Raw genomic sequence first — 21770 nt, 5'->3', positions numbered from 1 at the left:
GACATTGAACTTGACAGTTTCCTATGGAACATTAACGAATCTTGTTTGCTTCACTGGCCATATAAACTGTTCAAAGAACGGGGGCAAGCGCTGCCCATATTTTTGCCACAGTGTCTTCGAGCCGTACCGTAAAAAATACATTGCTTGTTTTCCGTTGCTCAATATTTCGACTAGCAAGAATTTTAAAAAGACGGCGAGGGAGCATATAAATAACAATAACGATAAGTAATATGGATTACCTTAGGTTTCCAATCTCAAGTCGGGTCGAAACTGAAAGGTGTTTGTTGAGGTGGACTAAGTCTGCTTTTTGTGTGGGTGATACAGTGGTTAACGGGCCTGAGCAGACCCTTCATTCAAAAAAATTTGACTTGTTTCATAGACTGATGTAAAATTTGGTTAGGGCCCTGTCCTCACGTTAGACATTTAGACAGTAATGGAAAATTTCTAACATAATTTAAAGCAAGTTTCTTAAATCCTAAATAAACTAATGTCCACACTTAGCCTATAAATCGCACAAAAGATATTTCCCCGAAAATATAATATTCGAAAAATATGTATTATTTAGAAAATGAAAATTATGGAGACCTATGTACTCTTATACTTATGGTTCCGTCACTGATTGCATTAATAAAACATAAAAGAAGACAACATTTTAAAGTACTTTTCCGCACACGTCCAAAAAATATTTCTGACAACCTGAATTCGAAAGAATCTGTCCAGTAACAATGAGTGATCACAAGTGAATGTTAAAAAGCCTGAATTTTTACAGCGAGACGCTAAAAGGGCTTACGTTAATGCATATCAGTATGTACAAATAGAATACTCATCAGGTTAATTCGCGCTGGGCACAAATGTACGAAACAAATTATAGAATATGTTAAAGTACACACATATTATGGACCTCACAGTTACACAAAGAGCGAGGAAATCGCTCAATGATGCAAAATAAAGCAGGAGTATCGTCATAATTATTACCTTAATGTATGATATCTGTGATACAGATGTATGTGCTGCGGCTTCATTACTTTACAGTTTGTGTACACTTCTTATTGGGATTTGCGAAAATGAAGTTGATCCATTTCACCGAAACTTTCTATTTTAGCTAGCACTTTATATGAAATCAAATAAGAAACACCTGTAGCGAGAAGCCTGTACTCTTTGTTAGTGCCTTTTTGAAAAGTTACTGAACATATTGGTTCATTTGGTAATTCATTTATTGGTAATTAAGTTCGTGAATTAATCTTCTTGGTTTTAAAGTACGGACGCAGTGATTTTTTTTGCTACCCTCTGTAAAATCGTTTCTAAGATGTCCAGTCCTAGAGTATGACTATAGACGTCATCGAAGCGTTTGAGCATCTTTGCGGCAAAAAGCAGGTTTTAGAATTTCAACTACACCAGTCACGTTCTCTTTCTTTCAATCAAAACTTTATTTTCCATACTTCTTTTCTTCCATATTTTACAGAGATATATCTTTTTTTATATAGACAACAATCCGTTAGCATAATTATCCCCGCTAATGGCACTGCCCGTAAAGCAATTAGAACTTCTTTGAATGGATAGAATAGAATTATGTTCGAAGACAAGCCTGGTCCCTTTAAACGGTAAAGTTTTCAGCAGCGTTAAATTCATATGAGCTCCAAGTACCATGATATGAGTTATGCCGTTAGTCACCTTAGCTGAAATCGAAACACAACAGAAGCACTATTTGGCGCACAATCGTTGAATATTAAGTAAAAATTATTAGATTAAATGAGCACTGATTAACAAAACTACCACTGAGAGCTTTAGTTCTTAATGGGAACATTATGTACAACAAACGGCCAACTTACCGCCGTCTTTCCTATCACTACACGCTATATGTTTATAATAAACGATGAGTAGAATAAGCAGAAATGGCAATATGTTCTTAAAAACATATTTATTTTGCAATAATATTTCATAAGTTTGTAAGGAAGGCTGATAAGTGACAGGACTGATGGGCCAGCTTATACATATAAATTGCTTTTATTAGTTATTGTACCAATTAGTTGTTGCTAAGAAAAAAATACACAATAAAAACTAATACATTTCAAATACTAAGTTCAATCCGATTTTTTTATTTATTTTAAGATATTTATTTTTGACAAAAAAGCCTTTATGTAATAGACCATTTGCCATTGTGGAAATGTGACCGTTACTGACCCACTCCCAGAAAATTACAATTCATAGGCACTGTATGCACATTTATTTTAATACAGCTGACACATTATACAAAACGCCCCAAAAATGAACCAGTTCGGTCTCCGTGCACATTATTGAAACATCACAATGAAGTTCTCGCATTTTAGAACATGTTTGGCTTAGGTTTGCCATACGAACTCATCCTGTTAGAGAAAGGCAGGTGCTTCTTTCTCATTCCAAGCATGGTATTCACTTCACACACGACACTTCGCAACATATCAATAATCTCCTTGATTTGTCGATTTTTCATATATACTTGCTCCTGTAACACAAAATAGGGTATACATGTCGATCATATTGCATTTACCACTTATTGCGATTAGCGAAAAAAGCTCGGAAGGCTAGTTTCCTAGAGTGCAAGCTTAAATAGTGCAGTGGTTATATTTTTTATGAAAATTTTGAAGATTATAATATAGTAGCTAATATCTTTACGTATTTAATTATATCGTGATTACCTGATACATTTGCCGTTCTTCTATAAACTGTCGCGCGGAATCCAACGGCTTTTTTTCCTCTTCATCTTTTCGTCGCTCGTCCTCGAGAGGTACTAGTTGAATCGTCGCTACGTCTGGCTCAAGCGTAGAGAACTCTCCGCCAGCGCAGTTCATATCACAGATTTCATACACCCGTCGTAGACGCTTAAATAACTGCTGTATAATCTTCAGAATTTCATTTAGCTTTACCTTACGCTCCTACAAACAATCGAAACGACAATGCAACAGAACCAGGTAGAATAAATGATCAGAGAACTTGGAAATAGAAGGCGGCCAATCTTCTACTTAGCTACAGGAATCATGGTTATTTATTGTCGGTCTTCTAAACCAGTGTTAATTAAGCAAATGACTTCAACTTAACTGATCGTAACCAAATTGTAATAAGCTGAGTTAGTTCTCTGTTTGGTAACTATTTACTTCGCGATCATGATTGTATTTTCTACACCGTAGAGAACGAAAATCATTTTCACTAAAAAAAAACATAAGAAACAAAAAGATCAAGAAAGGTTTGATAATTTGGTATTAAATGAATACCTTTCGACTACAGACTCAGTACGCACCTCTTGCACAGTTGACGCTTGCGGGTTCATGCTACCCGTTGGTGGACCCAAAGTTCTCAAAAGCTGAAAAAGCTCTCCAGCCCTCGACACAATTTCCTGAACAGTTTCTTGACCTATTCGACACATCACAGGAATGTTGAACTCCTGCTGTTGTTGTTGCTGACTGTCCTGCTGTAAAAACAGAAAAAAACGATTAACGACAGCGGTTCGGCGTTCTTCACAAAAATCTGTACCGTTGTGATGAGATTCTTGCACTAGTTTGGCTCCATTTTATCTGTAGAACATTTACTTTTAACTATTTTGTACCAAATGTATTATTAATAAAACATTAATCATTAAGTTTCACAGGAGAAGAAGCTTATACGATAGTAAGCTGAGTTTGTGCCATCTGTATTGATCCTTCTATCTAGATCGACGGTAGACACTAAAAAACGTAAAAATCTATTACATTTCAGAATATTTTTACTTTCCTTTTAAACATTTGTATTGGCAATTTTGATGTCGACGGAAACCTTCTGAAGTTTCATTTAGAATCTTAGTATGTTTCGTTAACCACAAAATAGGTACTAACATAAAACAAAGTTCAACTTTACTCATGACTGTGCTTTGAAACGAAGTAATCGATGCGTAAACATCAGAAACTCCATGTGTAAACTTTTATGAATATTAATAAAGGAATAAATTTGTTTAATGTACCAGATTTTAATATACCAGAACGTAACTGTTAAGAGTTAAGAGTAGTAAGTTTCGGTTAATTGAGTACATATGCATGCAAGAATAACATCATGCGTATTCTGTATGACGGCAAAATACGTAGTACTGTGGAATATCATTTTTATTAGATAAATGTTTTATCCAGTGGGTAAAATTGCTATCATCAGATTGTACGGGACAAATCTTTCATAAACTTTAAACGACGAAGAGGTAGGAAACTGTATATAGCATTTCATTTCAAGTTTTTTTTTAATTTTTGAATTTAAATTCTTAAAAGCTTTTTCAATTGAGTTTATCAATCTTCACTGATTCAAGATATATGAGGAGCTCTTTCACATTTAAGTATTAGCTACCTAATGAAAAACAAAAAGTGTTAACAAAAGACGGAGAGACAGAAGGCGGTCAGATTATTGCCCCATGCGTTATTCGAGCTCTATACTTAGCAAATAAGCCTTGGTTCTCATACATGAAAATCCTTGGCTTGCAACGAATGTACATCGGTCTGCTAACCTGAGGGTTTCCATCCTGGTCCGGTTGTTCATTACTGATACCATTATGACCCTCCAGGGACATCGCGCCGGGATGCATCTGAGGAACGGGGGTATAGCCTCCTATTCCTCCACCCCCAGGACCCATTGGACCTCCTCCTGAGCCCCCACCGCCCATAGTTGGCCCGTGACTGCCACCACCCTGGTGGTACGGCGATGCCATAGAGTAGCTGAGTGATTCCAATCTATTTATAAAATATTGTCTGTAAAGCAATTTTTAAGAAACATTTATTATGCAGTCAAAAATAAACGTCCGAAAAATTCATAAGAAAATTGTTTACTGATAAAAGTGGTGGAAACAAAAATAGTGTTTTAAATAAAAGAAAAAATATCCAATAAGATATGGCTTGTTCGTATGGGATAGCATGATAAGTCTTCAGGTGGATTAAACTATTAAGCACAGTTTGCTTGAACAACTTCGTACTCCAATTGCAGTGGTATTTTCGCTCTGCTTAATAAAGTTTTTAAGTCTTTTTTTTTTTTATTATATATGAATCAACACAAAACTACTGCTGGACAGATGAAAAGCTCCACGGCCTCTAATTCACAATACAAAATGTAATTCCAAAAACGTACTCTCCTCATGTACAAAACGAAATGCATTACTATGCTACTATTCCAGAATGAAATATTCCAATGATTGTTAATATTGTTCTTTATTCGACCTTAGTAGCAGTAACCTGCTATTTATGCAACATTATCAGATATTGTCGCATCGTGTAATAAAGACACCTCAAGTATTGTTAACGAACATACCAGATTACAAAAATATGAAGCTCAAATTCAGCAGAAATAAACGAAAAAATTTTGCGAAAAACTTGTTTTTAACCAAATCGCTACCTAAACATTCTGTGTGTTTACTTCTTCTTTTTTCATCTTTACAAAACTTGCAGCATGAGCTCACAGAAGCACTTAACTTAAACTCCATATATGTATATCATGAGAAGTGTATGCGATGAGTATAATTATCTGTCAAAAAAGATATATTTTTCCTAATCGACTTCGTTTTTTTGTCATTGCACACTAGGCATTTCGGAATGAAGGCACCGCAGGTTAAAAAAGTCTCAAAGAGTCGTCCATTCTAGTCAGTTATCTAACATTACTCCGTATTGGCACATTAGCATCACACAATGGTTTGGTAAAATGAACTTACACGCCTGTATTATACGCAATCAGCGGAGCCCGGCGAACACGACTCAAAACGATTTTGCTTTCAGGGTTTGTTTATTTACATCGATGCCTACGATGACGAAGTTGAAACAGATATATGCACTAACAACAAATATTCCTAATCATTTTGATAATTTTCACGTACGATTATGCTTACGACGCCCACGAAATGGTCAGTTAACAATAATAATATCTAGTGATTTCATATTGATACTGTAGCTATCAAGAATAGGCAATAACACCTGCACAGAAATAAAATCGTGGCGCACCTTATCGAGAATTGGCGTTTACCAAGAGGTTGTTGTGTTTTTGTGAGGGTTGGACTTTACTGGCCTCGAAGGAGTGCTGTCGGCTTTTGAAGAGCGTTCTCTTCATCATCAGTGGTTCGAAAACTTCGGTGATATTCCGTGAAATTGCGTATTGTGCCGTGTAAAGTGTGCAAGGCATCACGATGAGCTCAGGAGTATATGGTGGAGGCAAGTACAATGCTGTTATTATAGTTGCGTGGACACGTTTCAAACGATATCGACGGGTAATACAGAAGTGAGTGAAAAACCGCCGCGGAAAGCTAACAACAATGGAACAGCCGTCTTCAAATGCTAGCGAGCTAATGGCATTATGGTTCGAATCATATCTTTTCAAAGCTAGCTAGAGTTGTTGTTAAAGCAAAAGCAACATATTTGTTCAGGCAGCATCTATCAGTAGTAGTAATTAGTAAGACGGAGGTATTGATTCTCAGTGTTACTAGAAGAGCCTAACGTGATCGCATATTCAGTTTACACGTAAATAAATGCATAACAACATTGTATAACCTATTTGTGGTTAACAATTTGTTTTATAACTTTTGGTATCACGTCGTGTGTATTTGTTACCGTTAAATTTTATTCACATATAATGATATCTACTTATCTAATGTGCTAAATATTTTGTGAACAATATTTAGAGAGGTGTATTTTCAAATAGGCACAAGTACAGGCTACTGAAAAAAAAAAAAAGAATTATCAGCATGTTCACTGAAGTGTGTTGAAGTTAATTACTATATCTAGACATGTTTGTCTCTTCTCAGTCCAGTCGTGTGTATGTGAGGGACCAAACTTTATTTAAAAGCTTAGCAAATTAACTAACATGATATGATTCAACGGAATAGATTTATGATTCAAATATAATTAAACATTCAGCATTATACTTTTATAATGTTTTAATTTTTTCGTACCACTCTTCACTTACTGTGGATGCGAAACATTGTCAATTTGGAGCTATATTTAATCGTTCGAACCTAGCTAATATTAGAACAAGAAAAAAAATTGATTTCTACATATTGCTGTGCACTTCATAGATGAGGTTGGCGCTCTCGTCTTCGATTATGGTCAGTATTCATTTCGGGCAGGATATGCCGGAGAGGACTCGCCGAAGGCTGATATCCCTTCCATTATGGGTTCTGTCGATCAATTGATTGAAGGCCGGGAGGGCAAAGAGGAACTCCTGGAAAAACGTCACCTTATCGACGTCGGTGCTCTGAACGTACCGCGCAAAGGCGTCGAACTTCAAAATTTCATGAAAGATGGTCTTGTCGAGGATTGGGACCTGTTTGAAAAGATGCTCGACTATATTTATGAGAAACATATTAGGTGAGCATGTTACATCATTTCTTCATGTGATTGTATATAAAAATGCGATTTATTGAATTCGGCACGTATGCAATAGGAATGAATTTGAACACATTTTTGCAACTCGTGAAAACTTTTAATAATATGATCATGAAGTTTAAATGTAAAAGAAATGAAATTTAAAAACTATCTCAGCTGGCAATTACGAAGAAATCTGGTCATTTCTGAACCTTTCTATTTATTCTTTACCTGTACTTTTCCATTTCCTACCTACTAGGAACGACGAAGTGTTGCCGTTTGTCACCTCATATTTATTGTCGATTATGTGTTCACTTATTTCAATGCATTGCAGGTCTGAATCACAATTACATCCCGTATTAATGTCTGAAGCTCCGTGGAATCAACGTGCAAAACGGGAGAAAATGACTGAATTAATGTTTGAAAAGTACAACGTTCCAGCGTTCTTTCTCGTAAAAAACGCGGTGCTCTCTGCATTTGCCAATGGTCGAGCAACAGCGTTAATTCTTGATGCTGGTAAAAAATCAATAAAGATATTTATATTTTTATTCAGTCGTTAATATTAGTACTATTATCTTAGAAATTTTTCATGAAAAGTCATATATATCGTGTTTAATGCTCACTATGATGAGCCAAATATCGTAATCGCTTTGCTGTACGTTTAGATGTTACCGAAATATTTTTGGTTTTGGTGAAGGCCTAAAAACCTAATTAAGAACAAAGAATTGGTTTTGACTCACGCTCCGTCGTTAGTGAAGTATATATGATTTCCTGTGGATGCTGCCATCTTTTCTTTAATTGATTCTACTTGGTGATGTCAGAGGTTTAACTATGTGTCCCTTTCTACTTGCATTTCTTGTGTATCTTTTGTTTTTGAATTATATAGGGTCAACTCAAACCTCAGCGATTCCGGTCCATGATGGATATGTACTCCAGCAAGCAATTGTCAAGTCGCCTTTGGCTGGTGACTTTCTGACGTTGCAGTGCAAAAACTTCTTGGAGGAGCACGAAAAAGTAGAACTCGTACCCCATTATCAGATTGCCTCTAAGGTGAATAAAATTCATGATTCTACATTTTTTTACATTGACACCTAACATATGTAGTAAAGTAATATGTAACGATAAGAAAAAGGTTAATGGCAATACTATTTCACAAGGCACACTTTAAACTTATTTTGCAGTAAGCAAATATGCCAGTTGGCTTCATCTCCCACTTATCGATGCCTGGCGGTTTTTTAGTAGCATATCAGTAATTAGTAGATATCTTGTAATATATATAGTTATTAACTAAAAGCAAAAATCTAAATTTCTCATGTTGGTACGTCTCTATAGGAACCAGTGAAAGAGCGAGAAGCGCCTAAATTTACCCGCAAAACAACAATCCCCGAAGTGTCGAAAGCTTGGGCGGATCTTCAGGTAAAGAATCTTTTGCGTGATTTTCAAGCGTCAGTTCTGCAGGTGGCAGACGCCCCTTACGAGCAGGAGACCGCTGAAGGAATGCCCGCAGTTCATTACGAGTTTCCTACAGGCTATAACGCTGACTACGGAGCAAAGCGATTCGAACTTGCCGAAGGTCTTTTTGATCCGTCTGTAATTAGGGTAAGACGTTAACCAAAAAAAAAGCCTAAAATATTTCTGGTAATAATATAGTCGTATTTTTATATCTGTTGTCTTATACGCTGCCACCAGATGGATAGATGGTTTATTTGAAAGGTATGCGATCTACTCTATGTAACGTACTCAAATATTTTACGTTTGTATGGAAAACAGCCGCAACTTCCAGGCACTCCGATGGGTGCTGCACAAACTGTGACAACGGCAGTCGGCCTTTGTGACGTTGATGTTCGGCCCGCGCTTTATGGCAATATCACACTGGTGGGAGGTGCCACACTCCTACAGGGTTATGGGGAGCGCCTCCAGAGAGATCTCTCATGTAAGACGCCGCCATCAATGCGCCTCAAATTCATCGCACCCAACACGCCTGCAGAGAGAAGGTAATGCGAGCGGAAATAATTTACGTAACGCGTGTTAAAATAGCGTGTACCTACCTTTAAATAAATATAAAAAAAAAAACAACTTTCTATATTCACATAGGTTGCGTGGTATTATCGTTGGTGGGACTTGAGCCAGTAACCAGTGAGAGCCTTGGCCGTCAACGATACTACCCCAGTTTGGAATGTATATCCAAAGTCACCTGAGACAAAGGGTATAGCCTTTGTAATCTATTCTGCACTTCTAGAAGCCCGTTTCCATTTGCCTATCTGACTCAAAACGATCCCCTAAAGTGGTCGGATCACGCTTATTTTTTTTTGAGTCATCGGAGATCTGCCTAGAACGGAAAGCCACTGATCAAATACTGTTGTTTTTAGAGAGAAAAGAATACTTTTTTTTTATTAGGCGTGATGCTACCAAATTAGGTCATACGTCGACGGCAGCATTTTCTTTCTGAACTTCTGGCATTGATAAAACCTCCGCGCCACGTTTACAAAACTAAAGTTGTTACTAATATTATCCGCGCTGATATATAATAAGTGTAACAATTATGTGACGTGAGTAAATTTGCTCAGCTTGTGTTGCATTCAAGCTTTGTTTAAACTATATCGTGAAAGAAGCTATTAGCTTATCGTTATCAAAGAATTTCTGTTTAAGATATGTTGTATGAATAACCGTGCTCAGCGTGTGTTACGTGGAAAACCGTGTCTAAACTATAATCTTGTAGGAGCTACTATGTTTTATGGACACAAAAATTATAGCTTAATAACCTATCTTGATAATAGTCTGTCTTGCGACGTTCCCTTTATTATAAACGCAATTTGCTTTTTACCTCTATGCAGGTAAAGCGAATTGTACTTAATAGCAACACAGGCCCGAGGTATCTACCGCTCTTTGTTTATGTTAGACGTTTCTTTTTACATGGCGTTGGTTTCAGATTTGCCCCATGGATTGGTGGTTCTATTCTCGCTTCGTTGGGTACATTTCAGCAAATGTGGATTTCGAAACAGGAGTATGAAGAAGGTGGAAAGCAAGTCGTCGAACGCAAATGTCCTTAAATTTATCTTCTCACATGTATATAGTATGCTTATAGCAACTTTATAATGGCATTGAGTTAATACTATGCTTACTATTTGTACGATTGTCTTTGAATTATTTACGTAGTAGGTATATGTATACGTACCTATGTAAATATGTAGTCTTGTACTACATATTTCTGACAAAATCGGACCAATAATATTAATAAAAAAGCAAGCGTAAGTGACCCACAATGAAACCCTAATCTATTCATTTGTCTCGTTTTTTTTTCTGTTTGGATAAACATATGTGCCAGCCAGGGTATGTTCAAATGCAAAGTAGATTCAACTCATCTCTGATGAAATATCGATAACGTTTCAACTTTAACTTCGCTAAGTTGTTTAGTATTTTATAACCATACTGTTAAGGTTTTGTAAATTGAAATGTAGGATCTAATAACGGTGATAAAAAAAAACAAAGCGAAAAGCACAAAACTTTCCTCGATGCATTTGCAGTGAGAAGATTTAATCTTCTTTGAGAACGGCTGTATGTTAATAAAAAAAGGGTTTGCTTAATAAAGATGTTTTGATATATTGCTGCGCAAGACTGGCATAAAAAGATGAAAAAAACACTGTCAACGCATAATGATGTATTAGCAAGTAAGTTCCAAAGCACGTATTTTTTTGACCATCTGTGTGAGCTTTGTCCCATCATTCCGTCTTGCTATCATTCTTTTGAGTCACTTCTGAAATAAATGTATTAGAAAATGTTCCTGTGTTTTTTTCGCAAAGGTCACCCTGCCGTTGTCTCACGACATGGCGTTGTTTTTCATGTACTTAATAGAATCAATGTCTTGTTAATGCATACGATCGGGCAGAATCGACGATTATAAAAAAAAAAAATTCAGTTTTCTTTTAGGTCTAATCCGACTGTTCTTCTGCGATCTGCAACGCGCAAAGCTTATGCCGATATGGATCACACAGAAACAAAAATTGTCACTGTGATCGGTGTTACTAGATTTTAAAGACACGTATTTTTTTTTCGGTTTAAAATCCTAGCTTGAATATTTTTAACAGAAATTTAATTTATTAAGCTAATTAGACCCGTGGAATCATTTTTTTTTAAATGTATGATAAGAGTATATGGACGCTATTGTAACACAGAATAAAACTGCAAGCGTCGACTAAGACAAAGGAAATCTGGTGATGTCATTTATTAATAAAAACGGTAATACGACTTTCAGATAAAACGCTCCGTCAATTATATATGATATAGTATTAATAAATAGATACTACTTAGGAAGGAAAAAGTTTTACGTTTGTAAAAAAGACATTTATATACGCGGTACTGTTCAGGTGCGACATGATTAATAGATTCAATATAGAACCTGTTCTGCGTATCTTTTTACGTATGCTACCATTTCCACGTTCGTGCTTTATCATAATTTACGATGAGAGGATGCAGTGCATCGAAAATTTGCTGCATATAGAATGCTTATTTGATACTTGAGACCCGATAATCGGTGTTCTACCTACGAAGGCTATCACCGACCAGTGAAGTAATCATTATTCGTCTTTCCTATTTTTCTTTCTCCATTTTTACATGATGAACAATACGAAATGTTTACGCTCTTTTTCCTCAGAAATGCCAACGACTTAGTCGACATTCACGATGTGCCAACACTTTACCAACACAACCCTTTATTGGTGTTTCATCTTTTGAGAGCAGGAAAACGGAAATTAACAATCGCTCTCCCATAACTGAAAAATAACTGATAGGGACTCGAGCCCGGTCCTCAAAAATTAGCCTAGATGTTATATATAATAGTAGATCAATGAATATTAACTTATGCCTTCTGTTTCATATAAAGCTGCTCATGTTCGTAGTTGTTAGGGCATAACTACGTTTTTGAAGCCAGTTGTTGTTGGCGTTGTTTTCGCATTGCATATTTGTTTTTGTTTTTTTGTCGTTTCTGAACTGTCACATCGAGTACCTAGAGACATATCGCATATAGCAATAATTTTCGTTCCTCCGATTTTGTGATTGCCTTTTATCACTTTAACTTGACTCTTCATCATTTTCGCCTCTGATGTAACTTTGATATATAGGCTTTACAGAATGAGCGACGATAAGGAGGGCAAGTTTCCAAAAATGGGGAGCCGTTTAAGCAGATACACTTCCACTTAATCGCCGCTGAGCTGCTCGTATAACTTTGGGACATAGTCGTCGTATTCAGCCTGGAAAAAGTTGGCGGCGATGGGTTCGCCTAGTTTGTACTTCTTTGCAAAATCTCGAATATGGAATCCACCTCGGTTATCCCCGCTGCGATTAGTTAGCCGCTTCTCATCGAAGTTGATCCTGCCCTCGGGCTGCTTATACACAAGAAACACGTATCGATGCAAGCCTGTCGAAGTAAAGCAGTAGCAAAAAAATTGATAAAATTTTACGTTTAATAAATGAAGATTTGTACGTTATACTAAAACGGTAACGCGTCATCTTAGCAGTAATTTATTGTCATGAATGCTAAAGAACATTTAACCAGAAACACATTACTGAGTTCGAATAGTCGAAAATAGCTAAAAATGTATAGTACCAACCAGTTCCCTTGGGCGGTCCGGCTCCCACATATTCGGAAAGAGTTTCACCCTCGCTTATCTGCTGGCCTGGAATGTTACCCACTAGCCAATGGTGCCATTCGCGGTACTTGGGTGTCTGTCGAGAAGGCGCATCGGGATCCGTCATACAGAGAGTGTAGAGAGAGTCATTATCGGCGGTATAGTTGACGCTGGGGATGTCCTTGACCTGGGTAGGCGTAAGCACATTTCCAAGATTAACGCGTCCTTCAGAGTAGTTCACCTGAAGTGTTAATTAAGGAAGCAAGCTTTATATTCAGGGAGAAGTTGCCGTGGTACCTCAACACCTCTGTTAATATTATTATTGTTACTATTGCTATCGCCATTAAAGATTAAATTAATGTATTTTTTTGTAATGTCTCGTTCAAGCCTATGGACTAATCCCTCCTATAAATAATGAATTATTAAACCTGCTGATTACTCAACGTTTTTGGAATTTTCCAGTTATATCCTTGTTCATCAGTATTTATACTTCTTACATACACTATGATAATTGCATATGTGGGTCATTGTATTGAACTCAAGGTGCTTGTGACATTCAAAATCAGAAGGAAATTAAATCAAACAGTATGAAATATATTAATCAAGTCGCAAGCCTCATATTGGTTCCGCTAGGGGAACCTAAATTGTAAACAATTCTGCTTGAAGTCAGTTTCGTCATCACCGGCTCTCAGCTCAAATTTAGAACTACTCTACCGTTTATCTTTCCTAAAGCGTTTATCTGATCTAAATCGTTTTAAGCTGTCTGTCGCATTATTACAAGAAGTGACATTATATGCAGAAAACGACGATTGAGGGTTAGACTCAACCCAGTAGGGTCCCCAGTGCCACGACGAGATGCCACAGTCGCACCTAGCCACAACACTTAGTGGGCGCGTGGTTGGTGTCATTTGTGCCATTACCCAGTGTAGGGAAGCATCGATATATTTAGAGACATACAGTCCACTCTTTTTGACAGGGCTAAGAATGACAAACAATGTATTAACAAACGCCAGCCAGTACTTGGTGGCGCAAATCGCACTGAATGTCGTAACTATGGTAGCGCGAAGTACTACTATTGCCTAACGCAGTAAGTACAAGACACAAATGTCTGCCGACTCCTCTCTTGCGGCTCTCGACTTTGCCGTCACAGCGACCAAGCAGAGATCGTTGTGCTAAGACACACAAAGCACTAGTTGACCTTAATCTAATGATCCAGGTTATCTTACTATTTATCAAACCTGCGCAATGAGTTTGTGGTCTGCTCTGTGATTGGGTGTTTGATCGCTCAGTTGAATAACCCAAAATAAACAGTATAAGCATATCTTTTACATCAATAGCATTTACGATCTCATTTAAATATTATACATGGTTAACATGAAGCGGAAATGGTATTTGAATAAGCATTCACATTGTCTATGTCTTTGTTTTTAAACATGCGCTCCTTAAATGATCCTCCATCCATGCTATGAAATGGTATAGACGGCCAAAAGCTCAAAAAGGTGGCATCAATTCAATAGGTACAATACGAACGTTTAAGTTGATGAAATTGCAGTTTTAATAACCCAAGTTCTCGTGAAGAATGCTGAAAAAAAGTTTCAGGTTGCCAAGAATAGCTTACACCACAATAATTATAGATTATAACGTTGTCACAAAAATTGATGGTAGTAAAAACTTTTTTCACATACTTAGGTAATTTACATATCCTGCATTAGATAGAACGTTAATTGGCCACTAAAAAGAGAATACATTTTTGCGGTCGAATAACAAGGATAATGCGTACTAGTTTATCTTGAAGATCCTTTAGATATTTTGCAATATCTTTCTCAGCATCTAATTTGCCCCGAACAACCGTATAATACTCAGTCAGCAAAACCAAGAGATCGTTTGGTCAGTTTACTTGCCTTCCGAGTCTTTTTATAAACCGCTGTATTTTTGTTCTATTTAGATTTGACTCGAACATCACTTATTTTGATTTTCGATAGTTCTACTCCGTTCTAAAGATATATATCAAACTGTTTCGGAGCTTTTGAGCTTTGTTATTTTCTGCTACAATGATTCTAAAGAATCACTGTGGTGATTCAGACGGTTAAATGTCTTATATATACTAAGTGTTTTACATATATTCCTGCCGATTTTTTAGTTCCTAGAGTTTATGTTAGTGGATAAAGTTAAAGAACAGAGTTCAAATACAAGGAAACACTGCCAGTAGACTGGATAATATAAATTATATACAACGAGAAAAATCTTTTAAACGAAGCAGGAAAATACAGGGTGCCTAACTAAGGGAGAACAGTTACAACAATGACAATAATCCAACACGTAGCAAAATGCTTGAAGCATTTTTCAGTTTGTTTTTGCACATCTTAAGCTATTGCTACAGCTTTGGCTACCACCATTTGTTAGATATAGCCTCCACCATGCTGCATTATCGATGATCATAGCGTGATATTCAAGTTTCTACTAGTAACCCATATAGGCCGCCATAATCATAACGCATTGTGGTTATTCGCGCCATTTTTAACCGGTAATTTTTAAACGTGTACTATACGTCGTTCTGAGATCCGATTGCATCATCGATTGTAATAAGAGTGCTGCTCAGTCCAGCCCAGAAGAAAACCCAGAGAGCATGTTCACTGCATCTTGGAGAAGTTTCCTTTTTATAAATACTAACTCGATACCGAGTGTTTACAGTTGGGCTTCTAGATAATAACGAACTGATGCACTAACTACAGCGCTTCTCCGTAATAGGTGGAAGTGCTGCTACTACAGTGCATCGCCATTACCAAAGCACGAAGCGACGCAGGAAACCCAAGTGTGTTGACCTTAATGGTTAACAATGAGACCAATGAGCAATAATACAGTTTATCACTGCTTACTCTTATTCAATCCAAACCTCTGTGGAAGTTTGTGCGCCTTTTTAGTCGCCAACATGCTCAGATAACAAAATACTTGTGTAAAGCAACTATGTTTTTCTGTTTACAATGACTTCTATTACTCTATATTATGATTACCACTAACAAATATATTTGTTTAATTAATTTTGAAAAGAAAGCTATATAAGCACACATCGACACAGTTTTCCCTCTTTGCGCGATATTCTAACAATCAAATTATTACTGGCAAAGTTAAATCACAAGTTTCCGAATTTTCCGAAAAATGCTACTTTGAAGCGCACCGATCAGTCGATTCAAGGCCGCACGTATCCGGAAGGACATGCATAGAGTGGAAAGGGTCACTATAGTTGGCATTCTTTGAATCGATAAAAAATATTGGTCGGCATAGGTATCTGACCCACGACGCACAGAAAATTTAATGAGTTTTTTTTGTTATTTCACGTGTTTCTTAATACACAAACCTAGTTACTACTATAATGCTTATTGGTTTTGTTTAGAGTTATTTAACAAGCCGAAAATTTTGAAAGACTTTGTAAGCTGAAGACCATGGAGGGAATAACTACATTTATGATCTCAAATAGAAAAGGGAGTCGTCGTGATTACGCAGTCTTTTCAGTGAACAGTGTGTTGGCTTAATATGGGCTTCATCGAGGTACCTATTATGAAATCGATCAAAAGGCGTCAGGAGAGAATGCTACTTCGATGTTAGCAAATAGATTTGGGCTCAGGCTACTGCTCGTCTTCGTAGTATATATATGGAAGATTACCCAAAAAGTAAAGAGCGAATACTGCAAATTATTTCGAATTCCCGAAGAACCTTATGGGTGTGCGTATGAAGATTGACAGCACGAAATGTGAATCGAAGACTTAACAACGTACGACCCCACGCTTCAGTCATGTTTTTTTTCTAAATTTTCATCATACGGAGGGGAACACATCATTTCACGCTTTTTTGCTTCAATTTTTTATTTTTTTTAAAGGCTTGAATCGAGGGAAACAGAATTGAACGATGGCTTGAGTCTTTAGATTCTTTGAACTTATATGCGCGCGAATTTGGTTGGGTCCATACCTTAAAGGAACCGGTAAGTGATGTTGTGTATATTTCTATTGATTCTCTCAAACAAGTTGTCCACGCATCATACACACGACAAACACGCAGCCAGTAGGAAGCTCCTAGAGCGCTAGCGTCAATGTGTAAGTAATGAAAAAAGGTGTACTTAGTATCTAATGAAAGGTCGCGTTTTACTTTAAACACTTTCAAAATCACTCAAATGTTTTAACCGCTAATTGACTTTGGACAACCTAACATATTCTTCGAAACGTGCTTCCAGCTAAAAATCACTAATCTCACTCAGATAGGATATTTGCAAAATATATATATATACATACACCTATACAGTATATTGTCGCAAACTGCGAAAGGAAATATTCGAACTTACCATTTTGACTTCGCCAATCCACTAGCACAATCGACTGTGCTGCGGCGTTAGAAATTCTGAGCATATAAACAACGTGTTTATAAAATCGAATTCTTTATGATTAACTCTACATACTCCGTTCGTCCAAGACGATTAGTATGGAAATTGCTGGCTAGACTAGCAAATCGTGAAATATTGTCTTAAGATGAAAATCAAAGGAATCGGTTAAGGTCCTTTTGCGCATTACCGCACGTCGCGTTTGAAAGACACAGTGGCTATTTCAATGTTATGAATTAAAAACCATGTGTAGTCATTAATAACTTGCGTGTAAACTGCAAATGGAACTTGTTCTTCAATATATCCAACATTGTTTTATTTATCCATCGCCAGTTTCAGGTATGCAGTGCAAGACCAGTTTGGCAATTCGGTACCTTGACAGTCTAATGTGGCTCAGAAATTGATTTTCTACTAAAGATTTAGGTACCGCCTCTTACAGTCCTTCGGATACAGCGCTGTGAACAGACAAATTATTTTTTTTAGATAAATATCTCTTTAAACAAAATTTCTGTTAGAACTTGGGCTCGCTTGTATAGCTCTCGGGACGCAGGACAAACTTCGGAGTTCGAGAGTTCTAAAAACTACAGGCTACGATTTGTAAACTACAGATTACAAAATACGAATAACCGCGAAAGCGGTTTTTCACACGTCATTACCATCATCGATCTTATGGTAAATTTCTATTAGTTGGCCTCTGTAATGTCATTGCGGAACTACAGATTATCAATTACACTGTCACCCACTGTTGCCAGTCATCGACGCCTTAGCTCGTTTGCTAAATAGCACTTACCTCAACAATGTTTTCGGGGACACTATCGACAACATCCGGCACTACTTTATGTTCATCCATCGCGATCTTCAAGCCAGAATCACTGCGAACGCTCTCTAGCAAACTGAAAGGTACACACACCCAGATAATTAGAAACAGATAAATGGGGCCCATATTGGCCAGCATTCTGGTGATATCGAAACGAAAAAGCGTTGTTTTTGTCACTAGGGCTGCTTCTCGATGCCTCGATACACATACAGCGCCCAAAGAATCAATAGAAAGAACGTCGTCAGTAACCAATCGTCTGTTGCTTTGGCTCACTGACGGAGCGCCGATACCAACAAGTTGCCAGAAGCCGACCAACAACTTCAGATGACTGTCCGCTTGACCGCTTACCAGACTAGCATCTATGGAGCTGGAGGACTGCTTTTCTCACGAATACCCTCCCTTAATCAGAACACACACACACGTATATATATATACGTGTGTGTGTGTTCTATAGATATGACGCTTACTGATTTGCATTTGTATTGCACGACACAAAGAAATATTATACCAGTACCGCAAGGTTACAGAAAAAAGTCATCTGTCAATTGGAAATAAATAAAGGGTACTCTTGTAACGTGTTCTATCTTACTATTTTTTAGCATGTTGATAGAGTACAACAGTAACGATGAGGACACGATAAACTTTCATAAGCTTTAGAATTAGAACAGTACCTAGCTTAAGTCATTATCTTGTAGAAAGCATTTTTCGACCGTTTTTTATCGCAGAAAAAAATGGGGAGTGAATAGATCAGCACGATGTGACGACCTCTGTAGAAGTCTTCGCAGAAAAAGGAGTTATGGATAAAAGAGTAATAATAGGATAAAAGGTGTTATAGATGAGCGACTGTTATAATTCAATTGACTATCAATTATATCATGGATTGCCATTCAAACACTTGCAGGTCACGTTCGTCACGCCGACAGTAGAAGAAACTTACGCAAATATCAATCAATCGTTCATAATAGAGGGGTAGATCTAGCATTTGTGCCGCCCGTAAAGAAAATCTATTAGTGGCTGGAATCTTATGTTCACGTTTCGATATTACTATCAGTAATAATAACAAGTGTTTTATATTTAGCTAAGATGTGTGACTGATATAAAACTGTGCAATATTCACAGCCAGTTATCGGTAAGGATACTGGTCAGCAGAGTTAGTGACCACGACGACTAGGATTTCTACATCTACCATTCACTCGTTACTGTGTAACCTATTTAGCTGGTTATGGAAACTAGGAAGTGTCGTGTTTCTAAAGTGCAGTCCGATTCGACTTATCACCTAGTCATAGTACATCCTGCTCCAGACTGCTAGGAACAATAAATAAGCTAGATTCGTGTATTAACTATCAACATTTTACAAAAATTTATATGCATACAAACGCATTGCAAAAGGAACACTCATTATCTTCCACTGTTTTAAACGCTAGCCATTGTTTCGAACATTGAACACTGACTGAAAAACATTTAACAATCATTAAGACTTTTCATAGCAACTGGAGGGCATAGATTAACACTAGAAACAAAAAAGGCCATGAAACAGGATTATTTATAGTTTCTAAGAAGGCAGAGACACGAGCTTAGCAAAAGCCCGAACGAATACAAAATCCTTATTGAACAACAAACAATTTCTCACTAACGAACATGTACTTCTACGTCATTCACAATAGCAGGTACTTAATCGCAATTGCAGCAGCGGTAGCACTATTGCACTGATAATAATTTTAAGAACCGCAATACAGGAAGCGTTACAAGGAAATTCTTTTTCTGAATTGAAAATATTAACGACTTCCGGTCTTCCATTCACGCAGGGCCGATGACGACGCCAAGGATTGTCCCTCTCGGCCGCTACAGCCACTAGTCTGATAATTAGGGCCCGGCAACAATTACGGTTACTTTTGAAAGCTGCATGGTTTACTGCTAAGGCATTGGCTGAAGTTAGTTAAACTTCATCAGAGGTCGAAGCTACGATAAGTAGTTATTTATTGCTGATGCTGAGCTGGCGTACTCCGCTGTTTGTTTAGTTTCTCGCCAATAATTCAATCACCGCTCCGTCCGCAACGCAACTATGACGTGCTCCTAGTATGAGCTCCACTTTGTGCTTCCGGCTGCTACTATCACTTTGAGAATTTTATTTTAAGCAAACAACAAGCGGCAGCAATTAGAAGTGTAACATATAACACGAAAGAAGAAAAACCCTCCAGCAAAAGCTTAACGACTAGCTAGCTAGTAGCTAGCAGTTAGTTAGAGGCCGATACAACTAGAATAATCACTAAGTATGTATTCTACGGTAATAGACACCGACTACTCCTCGATGTTGTCCCCGTCGTCGGGTCGCTGCTGTTCCATGCCGAAGAACGCACTGACATTAACGCCGCTGCTGCAGCGAGCTATGATAGGATACGCTGACACACGTTTTTGGCAAACAGAGAGCTAGATGCCGACGCGACCCGGGCTAACACACAAACACGGAGAGATGTACTGACGGGACGCGGTCGCTTTTGCTGTTGTCGCTACCGTTGTTGTTAGCTGACGCAGACGGGTTCAACCGCTCACACACTCGTTGATTGCTTGCCTGCCTGCCTGCCTGCCTGGTGGGTTGTCGGTGGCCAGACCTAATCCCAATTCTCCCTGTCAACCGTAGCAATGCAGCAATCACAAGCTCACCTTGTTCATGCTAAGCTTAATGCTTCCAACGGGCACGGGAAGCACCAACAGACATAGCAAGGCTAATACTGCTAAAAAAACCATGGCGACCCAGGAGAAATAATTACAGTGCGCGTGTGTGTGTATCCGTGTGTATATACACCATACAATGGTAACTATAACTGTACCCCAACGTCAATGCACACAGACGCTACTTAAAACGTTAGCTTTCCTCGTTTCAATGTACTACGAGCAGGAACAGTAACGTTCATCGTTTCACCCCATCACACTTTGTAATATGTATAGCGGCTCACTGACTATGGGCGCTGTTCGGTGTCGTAGCTGCCGCTCTGCGTCCGACGCGCACAGTGGCTCACCGTCTACCGCAGTTTATTCGGTAGACTGCTGTTGGTGATGTTACGTCGCCGCGACGCACGCAATCGTCCAACAACGTTGTCTGGCGATACGGCCCTCTTTCTGTTTTCCGTACGTACAAGCTGCTGTGTGCGTATGCGCCCGTAATTACCTCTACTGAATCAACTCTACAGTGTCTGCGTCAGCGTATTTCTGTGTGTATTCACACTGCGGGTGTGTATGGTGATTCTGTCACGACGCACGTTCTCCATAGAGACTTACCTGATATACGCTCACACTGGCCGTAATGACCGAGTCGGAGCGATACAGCTGACAGCCGTATTACTCAATGAAGTCTGTGAACGTTTGCAGTGTTTAAGGGGTAGCACATGTGTGAAGCATTCGCCGCTCTATCCGTTCATGTAACACTGGCCGCTCTTATGCCGCGAGCGACTGCTAGTAAGGTTGCCGGCTTAAGAAGAGGTAGAACAAACTCAGGCAACGAGAGAAGAAAGGGGTGGATAGGTAAGGGGCAATCCTCTCTAAGCATTTGGATCACAGCAAGCATTTAGTTGCTTTGCTGCTTTAGCAGAAGATATGCTGGCCAGCAGAGCTGGCATAGCTGATAAAGAAGT

General features: G+C 38.1%; 3 protein-coding genes across 13 annotated transcripts; 1 reads left to right on the top strand and 2 right to left on the bottom strand.

The window, feature by feature from the left end:
• Window positions 1–2062: 2062 nt before the first annotated feature.
• Window positions 2063–6113, bottom strand: LOC111250376 (mediator of RNA polymerase II transcription subunit 30-like). Of its 4 annotated transcripts, none has more exons than XM_086988960.1 (5): window positions 5976–6113; window positions 4499–4739; window positions 3275–3445; window positions 2676–2912; window positions 2063–2482 (listed from the first exon to the last, which is right to left on the bottom strand). In XM_086988960.1, exons 2-5 carry the CDS (start codon window positions 4697–4699, stop codon window positions 2324–2326), a joined length of 768 nt encoding a protein of 255 aa, XP_086845086.1. In that variant the 5' UTR covers window positions 4700–4739; window positions 5976–6113; the 3' UTR covers window positions 2063–2323. The 4 variants fall into 4 exon arrangements, with proteins under 4 accessions (XP_086845086.1, XP_022661273.1, XP_022661271.1 ...); XM_022805538.2 differs by lacking the exon at window positions 5976–6113 and adding an exon at window positions 5690–5969; XM_022805536.2 differs by lacking the exon at window positions 5976–6113 and adding an exon at window positions 5377–5399.
• On the top strand, window positions 6042–10599 carry Bap55 (Brahma associated protein 55kD). Of its 3 annotated transcripts, none has more exons than XM_022805526.2 (7): window positions 6042–6182; window positions 7043–7334; window positions 7666–7847; window positions 8218–8381; window positions 8664–8930; window positions 9102–9325; window positions 10261–10599. In XM_022805526.2, exons 1-7 carry the CDS (start codon window positions 6158–6160, stop codon window positions 10379–10381), a joined length of 1275 nt encoding a protein of 424 aa, XP_022661261.1. In that variant the 5' UTR covers window positions 6042–6157; the 3' UTR covers window positions 10382–10599. The 3 variants fall into 3 exon arrangements, with proteins under 3 accessions (XP_022661261.1, XP_022661262.1, XP_086845084.1); XM_022805527.2 differs by lacking the exon at window positions 6042–6182 and adding an exon at window positions 6187–6327; XM_086988958.1 differs by lacking the exon at window positions 6042–6182 and adding an exon at window positions 6229–6249.
• Window positions 10600–11519: 920 nt separating this feature from the next.
• Window positions 11520–21647, bottom strand: LOC111250377 (protein D2-like). 6 transcript variants are annotated; one of them, XM_022805544.2, is made up of 4 exons: window positions 21418–21647; window positions 18115–18217; window positions 12938–13196; window positions 11520–12744 (listed from the first exon to the last, which is right to left on the bottom strand). In XM_022805544.2, exons 2-4 carry the CDS (start codon window positions 18172–18174, stop codon window positions 12524–12526), a joined length of 540 nt encoding a protein of 179 aa, XP_022661279.1. In that variant the 5' UTR covers window positions 18175–18217; window positions 21418–21647; the 3' UTR covers window positions 11520–12523. The 6 variants fall into 6 exon arrangements, with proteins under 6 accessions (XP_022661279.1, XP_022661281.1, XP_022661275.1 ...); XM_022805546.2 differs by lacking the exon at window positions 21418–21647 and adding an exon at window positions 21100–21279; XM_022805540.2 differs by lacking the exon at window positions 21418–21647 and adding an exon at window positions 20441–20770.
• Window positions 21648–21770: the final 123 nt, after the last annotated feature.

Source organism: Varroa destructor, unplaced genomic scaffold (genome assembly GCF_002443255.2).
Source record: "Varroa destructor unplaced genomic scaffold, Vdes_3.0 BEIS01000004.1, whole genome shotgun sequence".
In the NCBI taxonomy this organism is placed as follows: Eukaryota; Metazoa; Arthropoda; class Arachnida; order Mesostigmata; family Varroidae; genus Varroa; species Varroa destructor.
This window is presented reverse-complemented; position numbering and strand designations above follow the sequence as displayed.